At 46.4% G+C, this 26,408-nt stretch overlaps 2 protein-coding genes across 4 annotated transcripts in view; both read right to left on the reverse strand.

Annotated features, from left to right (window-relative positions):
* Nucleotides 1–5,072: 5,072 nt before the first annotated feature.
* Psmg1 (proteasome assembly chaperone 1) lies at nt 5,073–17,083 on the reverse strand. 3 transcript variants are annotated; one of them, XM_070030692.1, is made up of 7 exons: nt 16,919–17,082; nt 16,021–16,127; nt 13,661–13,812; nt 12,811–12,873; nt 9,493–9,691; nt 8,336–8,472; nt 5,075–5,258 (listed from the first exon to the last, which is right to left on the reverse strand). In XM_070030692.1, exons 1-7 carry the CDS (start codon nt 17,047–17,049, stop codon nt 5,187–5,189), a joined length of 861 nt encoding a protein of 286 aa, XP_069886793.1. In that variant the 5' UTR covers nt 17,050–17,082; the 3' UTR covers nt 5,075–5,186. The 3 variants fall into 3 exon arrangements, with proteins under 3 accessions (XP_069886794.1, XP_069886793.1, XP_069886796.1); XM_070030695.1 differs by lacking the exon at nt 16,919–17,082 and adding an exon at nt 16,484–16,676 and having other exon boundaries at nt 5,076–5,258; XM_070030693.1 differs by lacking the exon at nt 12,811–12,873 and having other exon boundaries at nt 5,073–5,258; nt 16,919–17,083.
* Nucleotides 17,084–18,241: 1,158 nt separating this feature from the next.
* The window catches only part of Brwd1 (bromodomain and WD repeat domain containing 1), a 96,871-nt gene continuing 88,704 nt past the window's right edge, over nt 18,242–26,408 (reverse strand). The window contains exon 42 of the mRNA XM_070030696.1: nt 18,242–20,583. Coding sequence (XP_069886797.1) covers nt 20,192–20,583 — 392 coding nt within the window. The 3' untranslated portion in view covers nt 18,242–20,191. The remainder of the gene's footprint in view (nt 20,584–26,408) is intronic.

Below are 26,408 nucleotides of genomic sequence, written 5' to 3' on the forward strand. Positions count from 1 at the left end.
ATGGATAGGATCAGCCAGGGCAGGTCCTTTGGACACGTCAGTTTAGTGGAGTAGCTTGTCACCGCAGGCCTCCTGTCCTGGCTATTCACCACCTCTCAGTCCACGCCTGCAGCCTCAGGGGGAGTTCTCTACCATTAGGTAGCAGGAGACAATCCTAGGGCCTGGCCAACAGATGGCTCTGGGACACCCCTGAAGGACAGTATGAAGGGCACTCACTGTCCAGGTGGGAAGATTAGTGGGCACTGATCCTGGTGGTACATTCTGCATGGTAGGAGACATGGCTAGATAAGCTCCTGTATACCAATTCATGGGCTACAGCTAGCAGCTGCATCACCAGCAACCAAGCACTGAGGAGGAAGTGCAGGGATGGAGCTCTAAGAGCTGGCAAAGGAAATGAAGCCGCGTGGGTCCCATCCGCGGCCGCTTGCATCACGTGGAGGACAAAGCAGCCTGTGGATGCCAGGAGACCAGGTAGCCTCTTGGGGCCTCAGGTCACCAGCCCAGCGGCTCCTGAACAAATGGTCCCTGCTGCAGGGTGGGAGGTTGTGCCCTCACCCGGGCTGGCTGGGTCACGGCCACTGCGGTGAGTGCCAACATGCCAGCCAGAGAGATCCACACAGAGCCCCCAACCCAGCATGAGGTGGATGACACAGGGCCACTTCCAACAAGGAAGATGGCACGTCCTGGCCTTTCTGGAATAGACACTTACTCTGGATATAGATTTGCATGCCATGCTTCTGCCAAAACTCCCTCTGTAGACTTAGTGTGCCTGCTCACCACAACTCCCGTGTGGACTTACAGTGTGTCTATTCACCACCACGCCCCCCGTGCGGGCTTACAATGTGCCTGCTCACCGTCAGGGCATACCATGTGTCTTCACTTCTGACCACACTGCCAGCCAAGTGCAGCAACCCAGGTTTGCAGAAGCCACGGACCCTGCAAAACCGCCCCCTTCCCCCCGGCGCCACAAGCAGGCAGTTCCGGCTCCCACCAGTGCAGGACTGGGCAGCTTCTCCAGGCTGTCATCAAGGGGTCCATGCAACAGTACCACCCCCTACTGACCTAGTGTCACACTGAGTTCTGTGCCACCACGTCATGCTCTGCTGGCTTAGGTGTGGAGGGAGCACCCACCAGGAGACACAAGCTCCAGCAAGCGGCTCCTTCCCGCCTCACTACAGAGGTGCCTCAGCTCACCAAGCTGCCAGACAAAGAGAAGTTGGAGCTGACTGCAGTGACAGATCAAAGCCAGGAGACACCAGAATGCTGCCCACAGCAGACGTGGCGGTGACTGGCCCACGCCTTCCGATTCTTTTGGTGTTCCCATTCGTTTTTTTAATTTGTTTAATCCTAGGGCTTGAACTCATGGCCAGGGCACTGTCCCTGGGCGGTTTTTGCCCTAAGCTAGCACTTGACCACTTGAGCCACAGCGCCACCTCAAGTGTCTATTCCAGAAAGGACAGGACGCAGCCCCTTCCTCTGTGGAAGTGCCCCGTGTGGTCTATCTCTGTGAAAGCACCCCGTGTGGTCTATCTTATCATCAGCTATGGATGACCAGCCATCCCAAGAACATTTTACCAGAGATAAGAGTTTCACAGACTTTCCTACCCCGGGCTGGCCAGCCGCCTGAGTAGCCAGGATTACAGGTGTGAGCCACCAGCACCTTTTATAGACTTTTGATTAGCAGAGTATCACGGGAGTGTGTGTGTCCCAGCCTCAGCAGGAAGGCTGCTTCCACGGCCCGAGCAGACGTCCCTGTGGCTTCTGGTTTGTTCCATTCATCACCAAGTGTGTGTTCCTTGCTGCTCTGTCCACACAAGCGCGTCTCTTGCCCAAGGAGAACGCGGATCACCTCTGACATGAGACACCTTTAATTTTAAAAGCACCAAAAAAGATTGGTTTGCCTTGGAGCACCAAAGTGTGCTCTTCCGTCCGGGGTCCTCACATTTATGCAGTAAAAACTGCCTTGGTCCTTAGCCTTCCAGACATCGATGCAGACATTCTGTTTCCAGAAGACTCCGCAGCCTCCACAATGCTAGAAGAGCTCATCCTGGCATTTGGTTTGGTTTGTGGCAGTACTGAGATTGTTTCAAGTGAGCAAATGGGAGCTCAGGAGTATGCAGGCACTGGCAGACATACCTGGGGCGGGGGGGGGGGGGGGGTCGCGGCTGACCTGTGAAGGGCTCTCTCCTCCTCCATAACTCTTTTCATACATGACATGTTTACTGGTTGTATTTTCAGTACTGGGGTTTGAACAGGCCCTCGCTGCTTCTTCAGCGTGCTCTACTTGCTGGTTGGCATTCTACCACTTGCTGGCTTCTAGCCAGTTTTCTGCTCATTAGATATGGACTAGTCTTGTGGACATGGCGGGGGGGGGGGCCTTGAACTCAGGGCCTGGGCGCTGTCCCTGAGCTCTTTTGCTCAAGGCTAGCACTCTACCACTTCGAGCAGCAGCTCCACTTCAGTTTTTGAGTGGTTAATTGGAGATAAGAGGAACTTTTCAGCCCTGGCTGAGGAGCCTGAGGCCTGGATGACTCCATTTTGAGCTAGTGGTCATCTTCTGAGGTATGAGTTATGCAGCTGACCATGAGCCAGGCCTGGGAATGAACAGAAGAAGTAATTCTCGGGCACTAGGAACAGAAACAATCCTTGGGAAAATCGCAGGCAGGCAGGTGCTGGAGGGCATGGTCAGGCCACAGGCGGTGTTTGTTTGACAAAGGAACCCTGCAGTTTAGCTGGTATCTCCTTGAGACTCCCTGTCGTGCAAGCCAACCAGTTTAAAGTATGTCAGCCCTCTGATCTAACCAACAACCTGTTTCTGGTCCTTTCCTGCTTTGTAGTGCTCCAATCATACTATAGAATTGTATTATGATTTTCCCACGATGTGTAACAATTTGTTGTAAGATGCTATGATGTATACAAAGTCCCTGCCTTCCCTAAAAAGTGTATAAAAAGTACTATAACCCTGAGCTCCAGGCTTCTTAGCGTCACCGGTTAACGAGTGCATGGAGGACCGAGCTCGAGCTTGTAATAAAGACTCCTTTGTTTTTATATTGGTGATGGTCTCTGATGGTCTTCTGGGTAAGGATTTCCGAATTCGGTTTTACACTGGCTGGCTTCAAGCTGTGATCCTCAGATCTCAGTGTCCTGAGAATCTAGGATTACAGGCGTGAGCCACTGGCGCCTGGCCAGTCCTGTGGACTTTTATGACTGTCTGGCTTCAATGGCGCCTGGCCAGTCCTGTGGACTTTTATGACTGTCTGGCTTCAAAGCATGATTCTGTGAATCTCAGCCTCCTGAGCGGCTAGGATTAAAGATGTCCAGTTATAATCTGGATCTAACATGTCCCAGAAAGGCCTGTGTGTTAAAGGTTGGGTCCATGGTGTGCTAGGGGATGGTACTTCACATGAAACTTGAGGTCATCCTCAAAGTGGACCATGGGACCTGTCTCGTCGTCATCTCCTCTTCTGCTTCAAGCCCTGAGGAGCATGGCTTTGCTCAACCACACACCTCCCATATCCAGTGCTGCCCAAAACAACGCTGTCAACTGAGCTGGACAGGAATGTCAAAAACCATGAGCCAAGGGAAGGTAGCTCAGTGGTAGAGCGCTTGCCTTGCACGCATGAGGCCCTGGGTTCGATTCCTCAGCACCACATAAGCAAAAAGAAAAAAGCTGGAGGTGGCGCTGTGGCTCAAGTGGTAGAGCGCTAGCCTTGAGCTGAAGAGCTGAGGGACAGTGCCCAGGCCCAGAGTTCAGGCCCCACGACTAGACCCAAAAAGAAAAAAAAAAAAGAAAAAAACCATGAGCCAAAATAAACCTTTTGTTTTCACAGGTAATTAACTCAGGTGTTTGTTACAATGAAAGTGAGCTAACATACCATTACTAACTACACAGACCAGGCACCGGTTCCTGGATCCCAGGACTCAGGTTACTCCACGGCTCCACACACACGCTTCTGAATGGATGAAAACTGTCCGGCAATGGAGGACGTGCTTCCCTTTGTACCATCAGGGCATGTGCACAAATGCACCACGCACAAGATCTCCAATACCTGATATGCCGAGGAAACCAAGGTTATTCAAGGAGTTAGAAAACAGTACCCCCTCCAACCAATGCCAAGGTCAGTCAACCAACTGAACCTAGAAAACGGCCTACAGCAATCAGATGGAGGGTTCAATAATGAAAAAGGGTGGAAAACAGGTGACCAGAAGCATTTTTTCACCTCTATTGTTTTCAATTTAACCTTCACAACTCAGTCAGGTGTGATTGGTCCCCAGAACAAGTCCCTTCCCAGTGGTGTCACAGAATGCAGAGCTGGCACTCACATAGCACCTCATGGAGAGCCTGGGAGAGGGCGGGCGGGCGGAGGAAAGCTGTCTGGCAGGCACGCCTTTTTTTTTTTTTTTTTTGCTTCATTTTGAATATGTATGTAATTCTGTTACCTTACAGATTTTCAGCTGCAAAACAAATCAACAAAAACAACATAGATCTCAAACTATGCAATCTTTCTAATCACCTACTAAGGCTGGAGGCATGGCCCAACAGTGGAGCACCGGCCTAGCAAGCCACCTGGAGCTTTGAATTCAAACATCAGTACTACCAAGGAAATTAAACAAATCACCAACAGCGGAGCACCGGCCTAGCAAGCCGCCTGCAGCTTTGAATTCAAACAGCAGTACTACCAAGGAAACAACAACAACAACAAATCACCAACATTTAAGCCAGGTGTGGTAGCTCACACCTGTTATCCACTTAGGAGATGAAGATTGGGAGATAGCAGTTCAAAGCCAACCCAGGCACAAAGTCAGCGTGATCCTATCTGAAAATACAACTAAAAATCCACAGAGCTTGAAGCATAACTCAGGTGGGAGAGCATCCCCAACTTCATCTCTAGGCACTTCTTGTGTCTAACTATACTGGGCCACTTAAAACAACCTGTGGCCGCCCAGAGCTTCTCAGAATTGTATTAGCTTAAAAACTCAAGGCAATACTCCCACCTAGTGGATGGAGGAAGAATAAGCATGTCTTACTACAGCAGTGAGCATCACCATAAAGAAGGGATTACAATTACACTTTTTATTTTGCTTTATCACCCTCAAAATAGTCATTCCCCACCCCCCCCATAAGACACAAAACAGTTCCAGCTGCTGCCCTTAAAGCACTGGACAGAGTGGACAGCACTCCAGGGTCACGTGTAAATGTTACTCTGAGTCTCACTTGAGGTCAATTTCTTCAGAATCTCTGAGCATCGGGGCACAGCCTGGAAGGAGAGACAAAGATGTGAAGATTTTGGTTGGAGGCAGTATGTGTTCTCTCACCATGCTGCAGATTAAGAAACATGGTATCAAGCCAACAAAGACTGCCTTTCTCCACCTCATTCAAGGGAAAGGGGAGGAGGAGAAGGGCACCCAAACGCAGTGACCCCAGTGGACTCCCCACATCTCCCCCCACTGCCTCCTGCCTGGCATGCTCTGCTCCCTAGCTCCTCACTGCAGCCCCAACCCACACTAAATCCGTCACCTACTGCAGGACTGCTCTCTCCCAGGACCCCACATTTTGCCTTTCCTGGGGTGCTCAGTGTCTCACTAGCACCCCTCCTGACGCTCTGAGGAACCCCTTGGGTGACCACAGCAGGGGCTCAAATCAACAACTTGATAGCAACTGTTCCAAAACCCCACTTTCATCAGACAGAAACCATGGTCTAAGTCAGGCTGACTGCATCTGGTCACCAAGAAAACAGTACTTAGCCAGGCTAGGTAGTGCACCTACCTACCCACAAGACGGACAGAAGCATCAAAAGTTGGAGGCAAGCCTGAGCCACCTAATGAGTTTAAGGCCAGCCTGGGTGAGGCCACATAATGAAACTCCATCCTAAAAAAAAATAAAAAGTAGACTGCAAGGGAATTTGGGCTAACAAGGAGGATGGAGGTTGAACATGGTTGACATGGATTTGCAACAATGGAAGTACAATAAGAAAGCCTGTGAAATTGACTGAGAAGGGGAGCGGGGCAAGAAGACTGGATCATTTTACAAATATGTGGAGACAGAGCAATAAACTTGCCTCCATTTAACAAATGTAAGCTTATAAAAAGAGGAAAACAACAAAAACCAGCACGCTTCATAACAACCATCTCTCCTGCCACAAATCACTACCTTCAAAGCATGCAGTCTCTACAGAAGAAGAAAACATTCATCAAGACACGCAAGTAAGGTGGGCGCTGGTGGCTCACACCTGTAATCCTAATTACTCAGGAGGCTGCCATCTGAGGATTGTGGTTCAAAGCCAGCCTGGGCAGAAAAATCCACTAGACTCTTTATCTCCAATTAATCACAGAAAAAGCTGGAAGTGGCACTGTGGTTCAAGTGGTAGTGTTAGCCTTGAGCAAAATGGAGCTGAGAGACAGCCCAAAGCCCAAAGTTTGAGCTCTAGGACTGGCAACAACAACAACAAAGAAAGATAAACAAGTGCATCCAGAAGAGAAGGGGCAGTCTGTTTTTTTTTTTTTTTTTTTTTTTTTTGCATGTAAAATATGTTTTATTGTTCTTTAAAAGGGCTCAGGGTTTGGTTTTAATCAGGCTGCACGCCTCTCCTCAGTCTGACATCTCTTCCCATGTCACACTGGCTTCAGCTAGCAATACTTCATTAAATCCAAAACAATAACAAAAAGGTTTAATTTTGAGAGAAAGAAGATCCAGTTTTGAGAACATCAGCTTGTAATTTAAAACAAAATAAGGTCAAATGTTCATTTTGCTTTATACACCTTTCTCACACAAAACCAGGAATGTAATTTTCCTTGGGCAGGTACTGACACTGATGGGCACAGTCAATAAAATTTACAGCATGTCAACTGAGAAGTTTTTTGATGCTATTGATCAAAAGTCTTAGAATCAACAGCCTTATCTACACTTAGAAGGTATGATGTTCTGATCTTGAGTCTATATTATCTATTGTCATATTCAAAAATAAAATTTTGGTTAGTACCATCATTTTTTTAACTTTAAAATTCTAGAATGAATGGCAAAAGGCATTATTTTTATCTTCTGGTATGAGGGAGGAGAAAATCTACACGTTTGCACTTAAAAATAAAAACTCTGGCAATAGTAAAGAGGCAGTTCACACAGCCAGCCAACGTGTGAGGTATTATCATCAGTGTGAGACGAGGTCCCAGTCCATTCCTACTGGCCTAGCTGATGCTACAAAATGAGAAGCTTATAGCTCGGCACAGCAAATTCCCGTGGGACAAGATGACTCTAAGCCTGGATTCAGAGCCTTAGAAGCAGGACAATACTAATCTGAAATTTAATTTTTACGTGAAACATAAGAGTAAGAGCAGAAGGGGCAGTCTGATGCCAGCTGCCACACCAGAAGCTGCTGCACCAGGAGCTGCCATGCGGGAAGCTACCTTGTGGGAAACAGCCGCACCAGGAGCTGCCATGCGGGAAGCTACCTTGTGGGAAACAGCCGCACCAGGAGCTGCCATGCGGGAAGCTACCTTGTGGGAAACAGCCGCACCAGGAGCTGCCATGCGGGAAGCTACCTTGTGGGAAACAGCCGCACCAGGAGCTGCCATGCGGGAAGCTACCTTGTGGGAAACAGCCGCACCAGAAGCTGCCATGCGGGAAGCTACCTTGTGGGAAACAGCCGCACCAGAAGCTGCCATGCGGGAAGCTACCTTGTGGGAAACAGCCGCACCAGGAGCTGCCATGCGGGAAGCTACCTTGTGGGAAACAGCCGCACCAGAAGCTGCCATGCGGGAAGCTACCTTGTGGGAAACAGCCGCACCAGAAGCTGCCATGCGGGAAGCTACCTTGTGGGAAACAGCCGCACCAGGAGCTGCCATGCGGGAAGCTACCTTGTGGGAAACAGCCACACCAGAAGCTGCTGCACCAGGAGCTGCCATGCGGGAAGCTACCTTGTGGGAAACAGCCACACCAGAAGCTGCTGCACCAGGAGCTGCCATGCGGGAAGCTACCTTGTGGGAAACAGCCACACCAGAAGCTGCTGCACCAGGAGCTGCCATGCGGGAAGCTACCTTGTGGGAAACAGCCACACCAGAAGCTGCTGCACCAGAAGCTGCCATGCGGGAAGCTACCTTGTGGGAAACAGCCACACCAGAAGCTGCCATGCGGGAAGCTACCTTGTGGGAAACAGCCGCACCAGGAGCTGCCATGCGGGAAGCTACCTTGTGGGAAACAGCCGCACCAGAAGCTGCCAGACTGGAAACTGGGCCTTGAGCAGTGAGGATTCTCATGTGCAGCTTAGGGGTTAAGTTGTCCCGCAGCCACTTAGCAACCCCTAACAATTTGACTGTTAATTCCAATGAACTAAAACCGTACCGTGACCAGGTCTTTGAAGCTCATGGAAGACAGTATGGGCTTGAAAGCTTCAATTGTAACGATGTCTGGTTTCATCACATCCGTGTAACACAAGTACAGAACCGCGGGGATTTTCCACACCTGACAGTAACTCAGCACTAGAAACACACAAGGAAAAGGTCACCAGTTGTCTAGTGCATGACTTTTAAACTAAACACTTTACGTTGTATAGACTACTTTAAAAAGGCATGTCCGTGGCCTCTTTTGATGAAGGCATTTACTGCCATGTTAAACTAATTATAATGAATATCTTCTTCCAAAACAAAAAACTTTCCTAATAAGCTTTTGCAAATACTTATTTTGCATTTCCTGAACATATTGACAATTCTAAGAAAATTGAGGAGCAAAATCTTACTAACTATAATAAATGATGTAAGCTACACACAAATAACATAGAGTGCATGCTACAAGCTATTTAGTCATTTGTTCCAATAAACTTAAGATGAAAAGGGGGAAAAAAAAAAGAAAAAAAACCCACCATTGTGGTGCGAGGCATGTGAAGCATACCTCTGATCTCAGCACTCATGAAGCTAAGACAAGAGGATCTCAAGTTCAAGGGCATTCTGGGCTACACAGTACATCTCAACAACAAATAATAATCTGTCTCAAAAAAACAAAAGCTTTCTACCTAAAAATAATACATATAACAAATAACTGTATATTGTAAAAGATAAACTACTGAAAATAACTGGTTATCTATTGCTGACATGATGGCATTATATCATTAGTGACACAATAGAAAATACTCAACTCCTTAAAAAAAAATTAAAGCAACTACCAAGTTTCAGCTCCCAAAACTTTGTTTGGATAAATTAACTTTCATACACCAGTAATTTTATACCTATCACTGGCTTGCACTGAGTTACCACAGACCAAAAGGAAACAGCAAGACTGAATTAGTCAGGAGCTCTGAGCTGCTCTTATCAGATACCTTGTTCCAGAAAATTTAAAAATCCAAATCAAATTATCTTGTACAACAGACACTGAGGATTAAGAGCAATATACTGGTGTCAATGCCAATATTCTGAACAAGCAACTTCCAGAAGAGCTCTAACAGTGACAGTGATAGCTGTCAACAGGCACTGACCCACAATGTAAAGTACAAAACTAAATACCACCTGCTGCAGGAAGACCGTGTGCAATATTTGGTTGTTCCAGAAGTGAGCAACAAGCAGAGTCTTTGAAATGCTGTGTTTTTAGGGCTCTCAAGAAAGGAGTAGGAAGGCTGCCAGTAGATTCTGAGGTTTTATAGTCGGTGACATGTCGACATGTGAGAATAGTTATCTGCATGTTCTTCCTTGGAGAAGAGCCAAAAACCTAACACAAAATTGATTTCAAATTATACAAACATAATTTGGAGGGATGGCATAGTGGTCAATGCCCGCAGTCCCAACTTAGGAGGCAGAAATGAGAGGATCGATGTCTAAGGCCAACCCAGACAAAAAAAAGTTAGCAAGATCCTGACTCAAAAACAAGCTGGGCTGGACTCAGTGATTCACACTTATAATTCCAGCTACTTGACATGCAGAGAAGGAGAAGAGGAGGTTTTCAGCCAGGCCAGGCAGGTGAGCATGACCCCATCACAACCAATACACAGGTACATGGTGGTACACCGGTGTAACCTCTGCTATGTGGACGGACATCAATAGGAGGAATGAAGTCTGAAGCCAATTGCTGGCCAGGCAGGAATGAATGGAAGAACGTATCTGAAAAATAGCTAAAGTGGGGAGAGGGATTTGGTATGGCTCAAGTAGTGGAATACCCACCTAATTAACAAACCACAGTACCACTAAAAAAATATTTTAAGGGCTTGGAGATATGGCTCGAGCAATAGAGTACCTGCCTAGCAAGCAAAAAGCCCCTTGACTTCACACCCCAATATGGGGTGGGAGGGAACCCACACACACAATAAAAATAAAAATCAAGCATGGTAGCCCATATCTATAATCAGCTACATGGGGGGATTAAATTTCAAGGCCAGCCCCTGGCAACTCGGAGATAAAGTGAAAAGGGGAGGGGGAGGGCTGTGGGTGTGGCTTCTGTGGTAGAGCAACACCCAAGGTCCTGAGTTCAAACCCAAGTACTGTTAAAATACAGAAAGGAACAAGAACAACAAAATCAACCCATAATCCTGTTACAGAATGAAAACACTGCTCTGGCTCTCAGTTCCCACAACAGTCAGTCACACCTCTCATCTAGAGGGGTGCAACGTGCACTGGAAGCTGCAGGCTCTGCTGCCCTGATCTGGGGGCAACGTGGACCCTGCTTTCTAAGTCACTTCCTTGTCTCGGACCTAAGGACAGTGCTACTTAGATCGACAGACACATTAAGTGCAGCTGTGATGAGTCCACAGTCAGATGCTGAGCACGCCGCAGGACCTCCATCCACAGCAGAGTCTCAGGCAGCACGCTGCCACGCCCATTTCTTCCCCACCACAAATGGTACCTGACAAATGATTCTTGCAAAAGGTCACTTTCTCAACTACAACACTGTAGGCACGTTTCAATCACTAGACCTCAGTGTTCCCTCTATCACTTGAAGCGTGTGAACCTGATAGATATACAAAGATCCTTCTCTCTTTTTTTGCTGGTTGTAAGGCTTGAACTCAGGTCTTAGGCACTGTCCCTGAGCTTTTCTGCTCAAGGCCAGCACTCTACCACTTGAACCAGAGCACCACTTTTGGCTTTTTTTGAATAGTTCATTGGAGTTAAAAGACTCATGGACTTTCCTGCCCTAGCTGGCTTTAAACCAAAATCCTCCATTCTCAGCCTCCTGAGTAGCTAGGATTACAGGCGTGAGCCACTGACATCTGACTTACTCTGTATAATTTTACAGTGCAAAGAAAGATAGCTATTTCCTACCACATTCTGATCTTCCCCAGAAAAATACACATACCTACTTTAACTATAAAATCACACATATATTTACAACACTTCATTAGAAGAATTGTATTTGCTGGGCGCTGGTGGCTCACGCCTGTAATCCTAGCTACTCAGGAGGCTGAGATCTGAGGATCCGGGTTCAAAGCCAGCCAGGCAGGAAAGTCCATGAAACTCTTATCTCCAATAAACCACTAGAAAACCGGAAGTGTCACTGTAGCTCAATTGGTAGAGCGCTAGCCTTGAGCTGAAGAGCTCAGGGACAGCACTCAGGCCCAGAGTTTAAGCCCCATGACTGATACCCCCCAAAAAAAAAAGAATTGCATTTGCTAATTTTTGATGAGTCTTGAAAGCCAACTATTTCAAAAAATGTATACATCAAATTTCTAATGAGTTTAACTCTAATATCAGTGTTAAAATATTATAACTTAAGCTGAAGTGTGCTCAGGGAGCATATGAGGCCTTCAGGCCTGTATCATTAACAAACACAGTTGAACACAAACATGATAAATGTGTCCAGTGAAGATTTTGTCAGGTACCTGATTTGACCATCACACATTGCACATGTGGACTGAGCAATCACACTGTACCCATAAGCAGACAATTTTGTCTCTATTATAAATCAAACTATATTACTTATATATTTGCATCTTATATATGCATGTGTGCATACTACACATAGTCACACACAGACATACATGTAACCTCAAAATCTGTAAACTACAAATCAAAATCTGAAATGTTCCCACATCCCAAAGTGGGAAATTCCTTTAAGGTATTTAACAAGCTGTATATGAGACAAATGAATTGTGTTTAAATTTAGTTTCTAAAAATGTCATTACATACATATACATATTCAAAAACTATTTTTAAAAAACTTGAAATCTTGGGGCTGGGAAGGTGGCTCAGTGGTAGAGTGCTTGCCTTGCATGCATGAGGCCCTGGCTTTGATGCCTCAGCACCACATAAGCAGAAAAAGCCAGAAGTGGCACTGTGGCTCAAGAAGTAGAGCGCTCGCCTTGAGCTGAAGAGCTGAGGGACAGAAACCAGACCCAGAGTTCAGGCCCCATGACCAGGAAAAAAAAAAAAAAAAAGAAATCTAAAGCAGTCTGGCATTTCAGAGAACAAAAACCCAAACTAACATACACAGCTGGCCGACTGTGTTTCCCCACTAAACATCCTGTTGGAATTCAGTTCTTGACTCAACCATTGGCTTCCCCTGACTCATGCCACGGAGCTCAAGTGTTAGAGCAATTTTATCTTCCATGAATGAAGACTCAATATTCAGGCCTCATGTGAAGAAAACCAGATGTAGCACTTTGGGTCTGGAGTGGGTGGCAGCAAATGGTCAGCCTTCCACATCGCTCCTCCCCATGCTGCCTGTGCCACCCCCCACCCCTCGTCAGTTCGGTGACACCCTTCTATGTCTCTTTTATTTCCTACAGTCTGTAAGTAATCCCTGTACTTGCTGCCAACACAGGTTACAGTAAAAAGATACTGACCCTGGAAAAGCAGCGACTCCCTGCAGTCTAAGCAACATGGCTCTATTTCTCTTACCTTTTCCAGCCACTGATACTGTTGATCTTCAGCAACATAGCAACTACACTGGCAGATGAGGATCTGAGAAGTCAAAGTCCAGCATTTTTGTAAGTACAATACATTGTGTGCACACCCCAAATTACCACCGCATAGGTACCATGTGAATAGTAATGAACACCACTAGTCTGGATCTGGAATGCCCCCCCAAAAGCCCCAGTGTTCCCCAAGTGTCCATCCCCAACCCCCAAATGGTGCTAAGCGCCTTGAGGTCCTTGGGGTGTGTCCTTTAAGAGGTCATGGGAGGGCTGGGAAGGTGGCTCAGTGGTAGAGCGCTTGCCTTGCATGCTCAAGGCCCTGGGTTCGATTCCTCAGCACCACATAAGCAAAAAGAAAAAAGCCGGAAGTGGCACTGTGGCTCAAGTGGTAGAGCACTAGCCTTGAGCTGAAGAGCTGAGGGACAGCGCCCAGGCCCAGAGTTCAGGCCCCACGACCGGACCAAAAAAAAATAAAAATAAAAAAAAAAGAGATCATGGGATCCCCCCACCACTTCCTCATCCTCACTTTGCTTCCTGGCCATGAGGTGAGTGCCTTTGCTGCCCACACACTCCTGATGAAACATGCGGATCCTACCAGAAGCCTGACAGCAAGAGGGAGGCCCAACCATGGATCCAGAACCTCGCCTATTTGTTACAGTGGCAGAAAGATGACTAACGCACACTTGAACAACACTCATTTTCTCATCTCTGCTACTGGCATATAGATCCTTCTTTGAAATCTAAATTAATCAAATTAATCAAATTAATGAAGAACACACTAAGAGATCCACCAAGAGACCCAGAGCCCAGGCAAGTCCTGAAGCCCCACGTACCGAGGGATCGGACTTCAGTTGATAGAACACACAGAGAGCGTCTGTGGGGCACAGATGTAGACTGTCGGCTGCCCTGCACCACTCATTCCAGAGTTTAGTACAACCAACTTCTTCCCAGCCTCCTGAGTTCATAACGAATGATGACAAAAATGCTGTGAAGAAAAAATTCGGGTGAGTGAGTGCTTAGCTCCAAGCCAGTAAAGAAGTTCCAGGTACTCTAGAATTTCAGAGCTAAAACAGCCACTGGGGACCACCTAAGCCCACTTTGCAGGACAAGAAACCGAGGCCCATAAGAAGTGACAGGCCATAGTGCAAGGAAGAAAGGCCACTGCACACGGAAGACAACATCACCCCAGCGCGGGTCCACACACCTCCGACTCTTTTATCAATGTTAGGCCAGCAGAAGTTCATGTAAGTTAGGGAAAAGTTATCTACCACACACTACATTGTGCAAGTACTTGGGGTCCCTTATATGGCAAGGGATCTCAAGTTGGGTGCCTCAGTGCTCTCCTCAGAGCCTATGAACCCTCTAAAGTGATAAAGATCCATGGGCATATGCATCCTGGATAATGCTCTAACCTCTAGAGTCTTCTAGCTTAACCCACCAACCAAGACTATTCACACCAAGAGAAAAGGAGTGGAGTTCTCACTATGTTTGCAGTAACACTTAAGTAAATCTCAGCACACTAGAAATCATTCCTTAAACTGTCATTTCCTAAAGCCAAACTATTTTCTCTAACTCCTTTTTGTTGTTTTGCCAGTCCTGGGGCTTAAACTCGGCTTGGGCTCTGTCCCTGAGCCTCTCTGGGATAAGGCTAGCCACAGCACCACTTCTGGCTTTTTCTGGCTTTTTCTTTTATTGGAGCTAGAGTCTCACAGACTTTTCTATCTGGGCTGGCTTTGAATCATGATCCTCAGATCTCAGTCTCCTGATTAGCTAGGATTACAGGCACAAGCCAGCCATGACAGGATAAATCTTATTTTTATCTTGTATTTAAGACAGTGGGGAAGGGCCCCTGCCAGTGCCAGTGGTTCACACTTGTACTCCTAGCTTCGGGAGAGAGATGCTATGATTCTAATTCAAAACAACAACAGGAAGAAAAGTACATGGCACTCTTATCTTCCATTAACCAGCAAATGAGGGGAATCTGCTTGATTCTCATAAGTTAATGTCATTTCTATGGCCCATGGACCACTCTCCCAGGGGACCCCCCCCCAAAAAAAAAATCTCCTCCCTGAAGGAGATTATCAGAATCCCTATCCTTGAACTATTATCAGCAAAACCCCACCCCAACATTATCTGAAAGTGCACCATCTGCTACAGGTGCCAGGACATCACAAATCCAAAACAGGACAGTCTGCTACAACCACAAAGACATTCCAAAAAACTCTTACGCTCAACTATATTCAAATCCTAAAACCCCCACATTCTCTGCTCCTGTTTCTCCGACTCTGCCTGGCGATACTTGGAGCCCCTATGCGGTGATGGATACATCCTGATCTGCTCTGTTGAGGGCTCTATCTTCGTTTTTCCTTCCATCAGGCTTGGTCTACCCCAGCAGCAAAAAAAATAACTACAAGTAGAGCACCAGCCTTGAGAGAGAAAAAGAAAAAAGTGCAAGTTCAAGCCCTAGCACCAGCACAAAAAGAGAGTTAAAAGAGCAGGACATGGCTGGGAAGGTGGCATAGTAGTAGAGTGCTTGCCTAGCATGCATGAAGCCCTGGGTTCTATTCCTCAGTACTAAACAGAAAAGGCCAGACGTGGTGCTGTGGCTCAAGTGGTAGAGTGCTAATCTTGAGCAAAAGCTCAGGGACAATGACCAGGCCCTGAGTTCAAGCCCCAGGACTGGCAGAGAGTGAGACACAGCAAGAGAGTGGGAGGGAGAGAGAGAGAGAGCGAGAGAGTGAGAGAAAGCAAGAATGAACAGGACATGGCCCAAGTATGAGTTCAAACTCCATAAACCTTAAGAAACATGGTGGTGAACATGAGAAGCAATGTATCCTACTTAAAAAGTTACTGTACCATGACTTTTTTTTTTTTGGTCGGTTGTGGAGCCTGAACTCTGGGCCTGGGCTCTGTCCCTCAGCTCTTCAGCTCAAGGCTAGCGCTCTACCACTTGAGCCACAGCACCACTTCCGTTTTTCTGGTGGTTCATTGGAGATAAGAGTCTCATGGACTTTCCTGCCGGGGCTGGCTTTGAACTGTGATCCTCAGATATCATCCTGAGTAGCTAGAATTGCAGGTGTGAGCTACTGGCACCCAGCTCTGTACCATGACTTTTAAAAATCTCTAGTGGAAAATAAAAGTTACTTCTTTCAACTAAATGTCTAAATGTCTGGTCTTCTGCATTTTAACTTACCTACTGCATTGTTTCCTATAGCAATTATAAACTTTGAGCAAGGATGATTTTCTAGCAGAGAACCGTCCAGAGTTGTTTCTGTCTGTCTTCTAAGAAGCTGCACCTCCCTATTCAAGAAAGAAGAAACCAGGATTTAGATGCACCCACTATTATCGGCCTTACCCATGCGCACGTCTCAACCGTGTAACTATATAAAAAGAATATAACCACAGCTGGGCGCCAGTGGCTCACGCCTGTCATCCTAGCTACTCAGGAGGCTGAGATCTGGGAGTCAAGTTCGAAGCCAGCCTAGGCAGGAAACTCCATGAGACTCTTATCTCCAGTAAACCACGAAAAAGCTGGAAGCGGAGACGTGACTTAGGCGGTAAAGCTAAGAGGCAGCGCCCAGGTCCTGAGTTCAAGCCCCAGGACCGGCAGAAGAAAACAAGAGGAGCATCTGCCGGCTACCGCCACACAAGGTCACCTGAGCAAGGAAGAGAGCGCACGGCGGTAAGGAACCGGTGCGGCCTCCAGAGGACGCGGGGCTCCAGGCAGCACCGCGGGAAACGCCGCGGGCCGGAGGACGGCGGCCACCGCAGGGGCGCCGGCGAGCCCCACGCGGTCCTGCCCGGGGTGCCGGGGGCACCGCGAGGCCGGGGGCACCGCGAGGCCGACGCCCTCCAGTCCCAGGACCAGGCCCGGCCCCGCCCCGCCCCGGCCCCGCCCCGCCCAGGCCCCGCCCCGGCCCGGCCCCGCCCCGGCCCGGCCCCGCCCCGCCCAGGCCCCGCCCCGCCCCGCCCAGGCCCCGCCCCGCCCCGCCCAGGCCCCGCCCCAGCCCCTCGCGGTCGCCCCACAGCGAGCTCTCTCGGGTGGGCGCGGGGCCGCCAGGTGCGAGGGCTTCCCGCGTCCGCAGCCCGACCTCTTCTGCGCCAGCTGCCGCCGGACCTCCGTGTCTTCCGACGTCTCTCTTGCTTCCTCCTCCTCCTCTTCGTCCTCCGTCCCGGCTCGGCATGGAGCCCTCACCACCTCACCGAAGAACGTGGCCGCCATGACCCGCCGGAAACCCGGCTCGCGGCACTGCGCGTGCGCCACTCCGCTCGACCACGCCCCTGCAGGACGCGCCTCCTCCCCGCCCCCGTCGCCTGGCCACGCCCCCTGCCACGCTTGCTTTGTTCCCCGAGCACGAGCACGAGCACGAGCACGGCCCCACGCGTTGCAGCGCACGCTGCTCCCCGAGCTCCTTCCGCGTTCCAGCGTCCCCAGCCGACCCTGCAGCGGACGCCGTGGAGGACGAGGACCCGAGCGGCCTCCAGGCCGCCCGCTCCCCAGGCCTTTCCCTCCTGGCAGGGACCGGGGTCGGGGTCGGTGCGCACGCACCCGCCGCACTCCTGCCCGGGGCACGGCCGAGAGCGGGAGGCAGCACAGCGCGGCCCGAAGCTGTGAAGTGCCTTTGCTGGAGCACAGGAGTGCGCATGTCAAACGCTGGTGACTGCTGAGCTGAGCTAGAATCATTTCTATGAGAATGCAGAAGGAGTGTTTTAGCTCGGCCACTTGCAGTGCAAAACTTGCCCCGAATGGCCCTCCGCTGGTGACCGTGTGGCCGGCTTCCAGCGGACACTACCCCAGCCTGGGGAAGAGGAGCGCCGCCGTGACGCCGCGCACCGGAGACCAGCTACCCGGAGCGGCGGGGAGAGGCCAGGCCGCGTCCTGGGCCGCGCCTCCGCTCTCTGCGCGCTGCTCTGGGGTCAGATGGAGCCTTCAGCTACACACGCGCCTCAAACTCCTGGTCAAACTGGTCTTCCCTCTTCGTTAGCCCAAGTATTCAACAGCTGGGAAGCCAGAAAAAACTTGGTGGTCTTGTTCATGAGAGTGATCTTCACTATGGTATTTTAAAGCATGGGGATTCCAGGTGCATTGGTCTAAGAGGAAACGCAGAAAAGATTTGGGGGCATTTCTTGGTCTCTGTCCTTTTGTAAAATGATCTTTTTACCAGTTAAGATATTCAATTTGGGGCTGGGAAGGTGGCTCAGTGGTAGAGCGCTTGCCTTGCATGCCTGAGGCCCTGGGTTCGATTCCTCAGCACCACATAAGCAAAAAGACAAAGGCCAGAAGTGGCGCTGTGGCTCAAGTGGTAGAGCACTAGACTTGAGCTGAAGAGCTGAGGGACAGCGCCCAGGCCCAGAGTTCAGGCCCCACAACCGGACCCCCCCCAAAAAAAAGATATTCAATTTGATTTTCTCAGTTGTGCTATGAAACATCTTTTCTGAAAGTGACTAAAATGACTGTAACGGTGATGCATTTGGCTATGATGTACATGCCACAGACATTTCAGAGAACAGTTCTACAAGAATGTTAAGTTTTAAACAAATGCTTGTTTCGTGCAGTTACAACACATTTAGGCCAAACATTTTTAGAAAGCAAACACATGTTCAAATTAAACACTAAACCATAAAAGGGATTTCCAGTATAAAAGGCCAACAATACAATCTCAGATTGTGGCAAAAATTAGCCCTGCCACTACAAATGATAAATTCAGAGCTTAAGTTCATCACACTAAAATTGTAAGCCTTCACTGAAACTGAAATATTTTCATTTTATAGTATTTGAGTATCCTCAAACATATTATAATATGACCAAATAAGGAATTTCCATGAAGTCTGAGACTGGAAATAAATTCAAGCATTCCATTAAAGTTCAAAAATTCAGCCCCAAGCACCTAAAAATAATAGCAGTTTATTAGGAATTCCCTTTCTCACCTTTACTAATAAATAACAAGATACTGGACAACAGTTCTTCAAATTAAAGTATACTTCAAAAGAGCAAAGAAGATACACTGTAGGTTAGAATATTCTGGTTTTTCCTTAAAAGCAAAAGTCCTTTTAAACAGACATGCAAGCACAAATGAATTTCTCAAGTGAGCTAGACGTTTTGGTCCATTTATATAATCAAAAAATATGCATTACTCTTAGTGAAAGAAAAAAAAGAAACTTCCAGGTTTCTGTATTTTACTGGTTCTGATTTTACACGTGCAAATAATATATTAATACTCACAGATATTTTTAAATGTGAAAACAACTTGCTTGAGACAATTTTTTCCAGTAACATCTTACGTTAAAAAAGATTTGATGGTACATTCACAGATCACAGTGTGTGATCTTAATTTTTAACAAAAGGCTATTAACAACAAATTAAACCCCATTGCAAGAAAATCATGTGTAGTACTATGACCAGATTTCCTAATCCTATCAAAGGCCACAATGAAAGAGGCTAGACATGCTGCCATTAAAGTTCGTTGTGATGAGACCATGGTGAATTTGCTTAGAATTCTAATTTTTAAGGTGCTGTGGAGACACATAACAGGAGGACAGTCTATCATCTAAAAATAGGGCTGTTTGGATCTTGTTGTATTTTTATTTTCATTAAGACTAATTAAGCCTGCCTCTTAATTTTTGCTGCTACATGAAAGGAGGAAAAATGGAATAATCACATTCATAGCTCTCATAGAAAAAAATATATATTCCCTGAATTACACATACCAAGTAGACATTCAATGTGAATCTCGAGGTTAGGACCAAAATAAGCCATTGCATGGTTTGATCAGTCTCCGCCTACTGTAGAACTAAGTCACACCACGAAGCAGCACTCCATGGTCCTTTTCACTTGCTTCGGACCTCTGGTATATGAATTACCACCCAGCAGCACCAGATGCCTCATGGGACCCCTTGGAAATGTGCCTAATTTCATTCCTTTAATTTCAGCAATGACATCACCAGTCATGATGGGCTGAATTTGTATACACTAATGAAGAGCCCTTAAAATTAACATCAGACTGAGATTTTGACCTTTTTCTTTTCCAACCTTGGAAATTTGTCCTTCCTGCATATTCTGTACATTTCAGATTTCCTCCCTCTGAAGAAAGCATGGAGAGATTTCCTCCAAGCCTGACCTTCTGTCAAAGAAAAGCAATCCTGTGATGGACAGGCCCTGTGCCTTCTTTTCCCCCCATAGTTCCACTTTCCTCAGAACTCCCTGTACTTCTGGTCTGCCCAAGAGCCATGACCCCCCCGGCAAGAGAATGGATGTTCGAAAATTCCTCAGAAGACCCCCTGGGGGATGGACCTAGAGCTGCCAGGTGAGCGCTGCTGGCTTGAGGCTCCAGATCACTGAAGCCGTTTCTGAATTCTCATAGTCACTATTGTGCTTTTTCTTTCCAGGATCTGAACCGTCTAAAATAAAGCATTTTGCTACTAATGTCTTCTAGCTCTTTTTCACTCTCAGAATTTATGGGTGTATCCTCCTCTTTATAAACATTCAGTAATTTTCTCTTAGCGGCAGCAGAAGCATTTCGGTGGGGCAATTTTCTGCTACTCTTCCTAATCCAGACATTCTCTGCTCCTGAAATCGTCTCTCTTAGGTTACTCATTATCCTTATCTTATTTGCAGCAACAGTAGCACATCTGCGGGGAACTTTCTCAGGTACCACATTTGCTTTCAGGGTCTCACTAGGCTTTTGCACTACATCCGTCAGGTGATGCGTACATGTTCTCATGTTTGTATGGGGTTCTCTGTCTCTAGGAACAGATTCTGAAAAACGAGTGAAAGGTCACGTAAATGCAAAAATCTTGTAAAACAAGATTTTCCTCAACAATACTTTACAGTCCAACCTAAAAACAAATGCTAATGCTGTTTTGACACTGAGCCTCAGATTTCCTTCAGCTGTTGCCTGAGATTTGCTGATACTTAACACAGTAACAGACTTTGCATCAGAAAGACTCTCCCCTAAAAGTATTTGAAAATCCCATTTTAAAAACAAGACCATGTATGTTTTAAACTTTTGGTGTAATTTCTAGTCTACTTTGAAACACTGTTAGCAAGCTGTGATCTTTCTAGAAGGAAATCTAGAAGCATGACAGGGGCTGGGAAGGTGGCTCAGTGGTAGAATGCTTGTCTTGCATGCATGAGGCACTGGGTTCGATTCCTCAGTGCCCCATAACCAGAAAAAGCCACAAGTGGCACTGTGGCTTAAGTGGTAGAATGTTAGCCTTGAGCTGAAGAGCTGAGGGACAGTGCCCAGGCCCAGAGTTCAGGCCCCACGACTGGGAAAAAAAAAAAAAAAAAAAAGCATGACAGCATACCTGCTCTGACCTAGAGATCCTCAGGCATCACACAGAAGACCCACATTTCCTTCACTCAAAAAGTTGGCAACTGATTGGCACTCCATGCATTATAGATTTTTTTTTTCAAGCACTGGAACACTGTCTCAAAGCAAAATTCTTCAAAACAAGTCTCAAGCTAAAATATTAGTATTTCTTTGGCATTTATCTTATATTGGCAATTATCTTATATCTTATATTTGGCACTTATCTAATATTCATTAGCCCCTGAATTTAGGCTTTGTTAAGCCAATTTTGCAGCCATGAAGAGTCAAACTATCTAAAACTATTAATAAGGTACATAATAGTTGGGATGGAAATGTGACCATAGGATTTAATTAATAAGTTGAATTTCCCCCTAAAATACTTTTCCCAAAATTGCGTGGGCCATTTCCCTCCAATCAACTCTGCTGAACCTGGGTGGCTCCCGTGCTGTTTTGGTGATATTTAAGGATCCTGGTAGTGGGCACACCAAGTGTCACGGCTCTGTGGAGCAAGTTCTTGCTTCTTTGAGAGAGGACAACGGCTTTGGATGCAGCATTTTACCTCTTAAAATAATTCTTTGTGAACTGCTATGTTGAGACAACCCTATGTCCAAAATGTATACGTTATTCTGATCTTGGATAAATATTATCAATAGGATCCAAGAGTGAAGTTTTAAAATTATATAACAAATTTAGTGTGCAATTACAAGGGCATCGTGGCCCTTCCATGCTTGGAGAGGACTGTAGCTGGCTGACAGTTGCAGACACACACTGCAGGGTGTTGGGTCAGTTGGATAGTGCAGTATTGTGAAAGCTATTGTTACAAGATGGCAAGTAACGGCAGGTCTTTACATGAGTGATGACTGAGGTGTGATGACTACACTGACAACGTAAGAAAAAAATGAAGGTAGGTTTTTTAAAAAAAGTTTAAGGAAACCTAAACTTGAAATAAAGAACTATCCAGAGGAAGAATTTGAGAACTATTTTGTGTACAACCAACTCCAACTTGATTAAAAAAAACTGTTGACACTAAGTTCTGAGAAGATACACAGAATCTCACAGAAGGAGTATGAGTTAAAAGCCAACCGAAAGATGAGACCATGTGGGGATTTGTTTTTATTGATCTATATTTATTTCTCAAGCCAGTACTGGAGCTTGAACCCAGGTCCTCATAGTCTTGCTTGTTAAGTTAAGGCTAGCACACTACCAGTTGAGCCATACGTCCACCTCCAGTTGAGGCTCATGGACTCTTCTGCCCTAGGCTCGCTTTAAAACACAATCTTCCCATCTCAGCATCCTGGAAAGCTAGAATTATAGGCATGAGCCACCAGCGCCTGGTGAGGCAATGCGTTTTTAAATGCATACTTTTGTTAACTGTTAGAGAACCTGATCAATTATAACGTGCTTTATTATCCTTGAGAAAGGAGCTGTTTTTAAGAAGACATACAGATAAGCAAGAAGCTGAACGTGTGCTCAGTGTTAAGGGCACTGGAGGCTGCTGCTCTAGGAATATGTGTGACTGTCATTTTAACACCAATGCTTCAGTGTGACTCCACAAGTCCTACTGTTCCTGAATGGTCTATCAGACCTGTCCTGGAGTCCCATCTTTTGGAGGAGTAGAGGCCCTGATACTTTCTTGAAACTAGTCCCCTATGTGAACCAAGATAGACCGGCAGTGTAGGTTTGTGCTGTGGTAGTAAGCCATGCCTTCCCTGGGTGACATTGAATTGTAACTCAGCCCTGTGTGCTCTCAATGGTCTATGAACCAAGTTCAACATGGTCATGACAATTCTAATTTAAAACCCACCTGTCTAGTTGCCACATTTTAAGGACTTAAAAAATACTCTAAATGTATTCAACAAAACACATCATAACATTATAAAAATTCAACCTAGTCAACATCTTTTCATGGAAACATTTAAAATATTTAAGAAAAAAGAATGTCTACCTTAAAATGACTATTTTGTGACCGGTTTTTGCGTACTGACATGACTGGTGGTATGGCTGGTGTAAAATCCATGGTGAGTCAGCCCTTCCTCCCTCAAACCTTTTTTCAAAGTGGCTAGAGGTGGGACTTTGCCCGCTGCCATGCAGCACTCACAAAGCAAGCTGTGTGTTATCTACCAGTGATCTCACCCTTTCTAAGCTAGGGTCCCACAGGTGGAAGAGGCTCTGGAGAAGCTGGTGGAACCTTTGCTGTGTAGTGCGGAGGTGTCAACACTGCAGGTTCACCTGGTCCAAACACGTCGGGAAGTTCAGTGGACCTGGATTGCCCTTCACCATCTTAGTCACACCCAACTTCCAACTTTGGGGGAGGGGCTAGGAAGAGTCCAATCAACCTAGCTCATCACAATGCATTTTTCTTTCTTTGAAGGCAATTCATGTTAAATTGGTTAAAAAGCAATTCTTATGGGTCTCAAGAGTTGTAATGATGACTCTATTTCATAAAAGTATGTGTTGAGAGACTTTATATTCTTCTAATTGGCTTTTTTAAAAGGAACATCTCAGCTGGGCTTCAGAGGCTCATGCCTATAATCCTACCTACTCAGGAGGCTGAGATCTGAGGATAGCTGTTCAAAGCCAGCTCAGGCAGGTAAATCCATGAGACTCATCTTCAATTTATCACAGAAAAAGCTGGAAGTGGGGCTATGACTCAAGTGGTAGTGCTAAGCCTTCAGCAAAGGAAGCTCAGGGACAGCACCGAGGCCCCCCGAGTCCAAGCCCCAGGACTAGCAAAAAACAACTCAGCATTACAAAATGTAGGCAGGATAAAGTATCAGCAGTAAACCCTGGGTTTTCAGTCTCCTCGTTACTTCACTATTGCTGACAATTCACAAAATGCCCTTTTCACACCTTGCAGACGTGTAGTCTGCCTGCAGGGGGAAGAACTCACCACCAAAACAAGAGCAAAGGAGTAGAGACAGAGACAAGTGACAAGAAGTGTAACTACACCCCACACACCCTCTTATCTCAGAGTTGTTGTTTTTTTTTTTTAAGTCTTTGGCTTAAGATGACAGCTGCCTTTATTGTAACTGGCTGCAAACTGGTTCATGAATGAGAACATTAGACACCTCCATCCCCTGGCATCCTGGGGGCTCTGGGTTCCACCCACAGCTCTGCAAAACCTCACACACATTTTTAAACAATCCTACACAGGGGCCGGCCACAGTAGTTCACACCTCTAAGTTGGGAGGCAGAGATCCAGAGGACTGTGACTCTAGACCAGCCCCAGGCCAAAAGTTAGAGGCCGTGGCCTACCTCAACCAATAAGCAGGGCATGGTGGCATATGCCTGTGATCCAATTACACAGAAGGCTGTGGATAATAACATGACCACAGTCTAAGGGTCACCACAGAGAGAGAAGAGAGGGAGGAGTAGGGGGAGGGAGAGACCAAGAGAGAGAGAAGAGACCAAGAGAGAGAGAGGAGACCGAGAGAGAGAGAGGGAGAAGGGAGAAGGAGAGAGGGAGGGAGAGAGAGGAAGGGAAAGGGAGAGGGAGGGAAAGGGAGAGGGAGAGAGGTAGAGAGAGAGAGAGGGAGAAGGAAGAGAGAGAACTGGTAGAGCACTTTGCCTAATAAGCTGGAAGCTCTGTTGATATACCACCAAAAAAAAGGGGGGGGGGTACAACTTACGTTGAAGTGGAAAATGAGTAATTTTGCCTTTGTGATGGGACCCTGTAAGATACTGTTAGGATCCTGCAGGTGAACTAAATGTGCTGCTACAAGGTCTGGTCCATGTATTAAAAATTAAAGATTTCTTCAACTTTCAACCACATTTTAATCAAAAGAAGTAACAGGGAAGCTGCTAGAGTCCATATAGCCTGGAGCTGATCTTGTTTCAGTTAGTCAGTAAATTACTTTCTCATTAGCAGCCCAAATTCTCATTAATAGATAGAACACACTTACCTTAAAATTGATTTAAACTTTAAATTATAACCAGGAAGTATACTGAAGCACTGGTAATTAAATCCAACGAATCTATCATCTTGCCATAGTTGGGAAAGATAGCCTGCAGTCATTTACCTTCAGCCAGAGACGATGACTGAAGATTTGTAGGGTCCAAATATTGTGAACCCACCGGCCCCCCACCTGACATCAAATCCAGAAAATTGTGAGGGGAGCCCAACTCAAATTTGGTATTTTCCCAAAATTGTGCAGATTACACAAAAGACTTGGTTAAAAAAAAAATCCCAAATTTGAAACTCCCCAGGTATACTTAACAACCTTTAAGAGCCTTTAAAACTTACTTAAAATGTAAGAAAAGGCAACACAATCCCCAGCGTTCCAGTCTTTACTCCCCTATCCTCTCCATGAAATTCATCATTTGGCTGTGCAAGTGAGATTAACATTTGCATTCTAGTTTTCTCCACACTGTCCCATTTTCTTCCTTGTTTTGACTAGTTTTATTTGGTTTTGTCTTTATGGTTCCAAATACCAGCATATGGATTCAAGCTACAACTTCATAGGGTTTCTACTTTATCATGTTCTGGTACCTAACAGCAAGAGTTGGGGGGAGGGGCAATAACTTAAATAGCAATACTAGGTGCAAAGCACTTCACAATGCTCTGTTGGAATAATGAACTACAATTTCTCTCCAATGGGACACCTGTGAGGCACCTGATAAAAGTACACATAATGACTTTCTACTAATGACAAGATTGGAGCTGGTTATTTCAGCTATAAAAGGACAAAACACAAAACCAGTGTCTAACAATTCAAATTATTTAAGAACCAACCTGAGAGTGGAAAACAAACACCACTGCATGCCCCATCACCAATGCTTTTGCAATCTGCTGACACAAACATTTCTCTCATTTCCTTCAGCTGACATAATCAATCAACTTGTACTGATAGATTCAAATCTTTTTTTTTTTTTTTTTTGGCCAGTCCTAGGGCTTGAACTCAGGGCCTGAGCACTGTCCCTGAGCTTTTTCACTCAAGTTTAAGCTCTCTACCACTTGCACCACAGTTACACTTGCAGCTATTTTTTGCTGGTTAATCAGAGATTAGAGTCTCACTGACTTTCCTACCCAGGCTGGCTTCGAACCAAGACCCTCATATCTCAGCCTCCTGAGATCCTAGGATTATAGACGTGAGCCGCTGATAACCAGACCAATTTAATTTTGTAATGCTATATAATAAAGATAAGTTCTGTGTTGATTGCTCTGTAGGGGAGGAGGAAGAGTTTAATAAGAGGTACTAGCAATAAATGCAGTGTGTACCCAATTTCCTCATGAAGAATTTTTACTTTGGGTTAGCTATTCATACAAAGA

This window comes from Dipodomys merriami, unplaced genomic scaffold, assembly GCF_024711535.1.
Source record: "Dipodomys merriami isolate MVZ:Mamm:240054 unplaced genomic scaffold, mDipMer1.0.p SCAF_2, whole genome shotgun sequence".
In the NCBI taxonomy this organism is placed as follows: Eukaryota; Metazoa; Chordata; class Mammalia; order Rodentia; family Heteromyidae; genus Dipodomys; species Dipodomys merriami.

What these genes read in the sequence shown, in the direction of transcription:
- Psmg1 (XM_070030692.1), bottom strand. Translation starts at nt 17,049, where the DNA reads ATGGCGGCCACGTTCTTCGGTGAGGTGGTGAGGGCTCCATGCCGAGCC. An exon ending in AGTATCAGTGGCTGGAAAAG is followed by an intron (nt 9,692 to 12,810) that starts GTAAGAGAAATA and finishes ATTTTGTGTTAG; the next exon opens with GTTTTTGGCTCTTCTCCAAG. An exon ending in GCTTCAAAGACCTGGTCACG is followed by an intron (nt 5,259 to 8,335) that starts GTACGGTTTTAG and finishes CTCTCCTTCCAG; the next exon opens with GCTGTGCCCCGATGCTCAGA.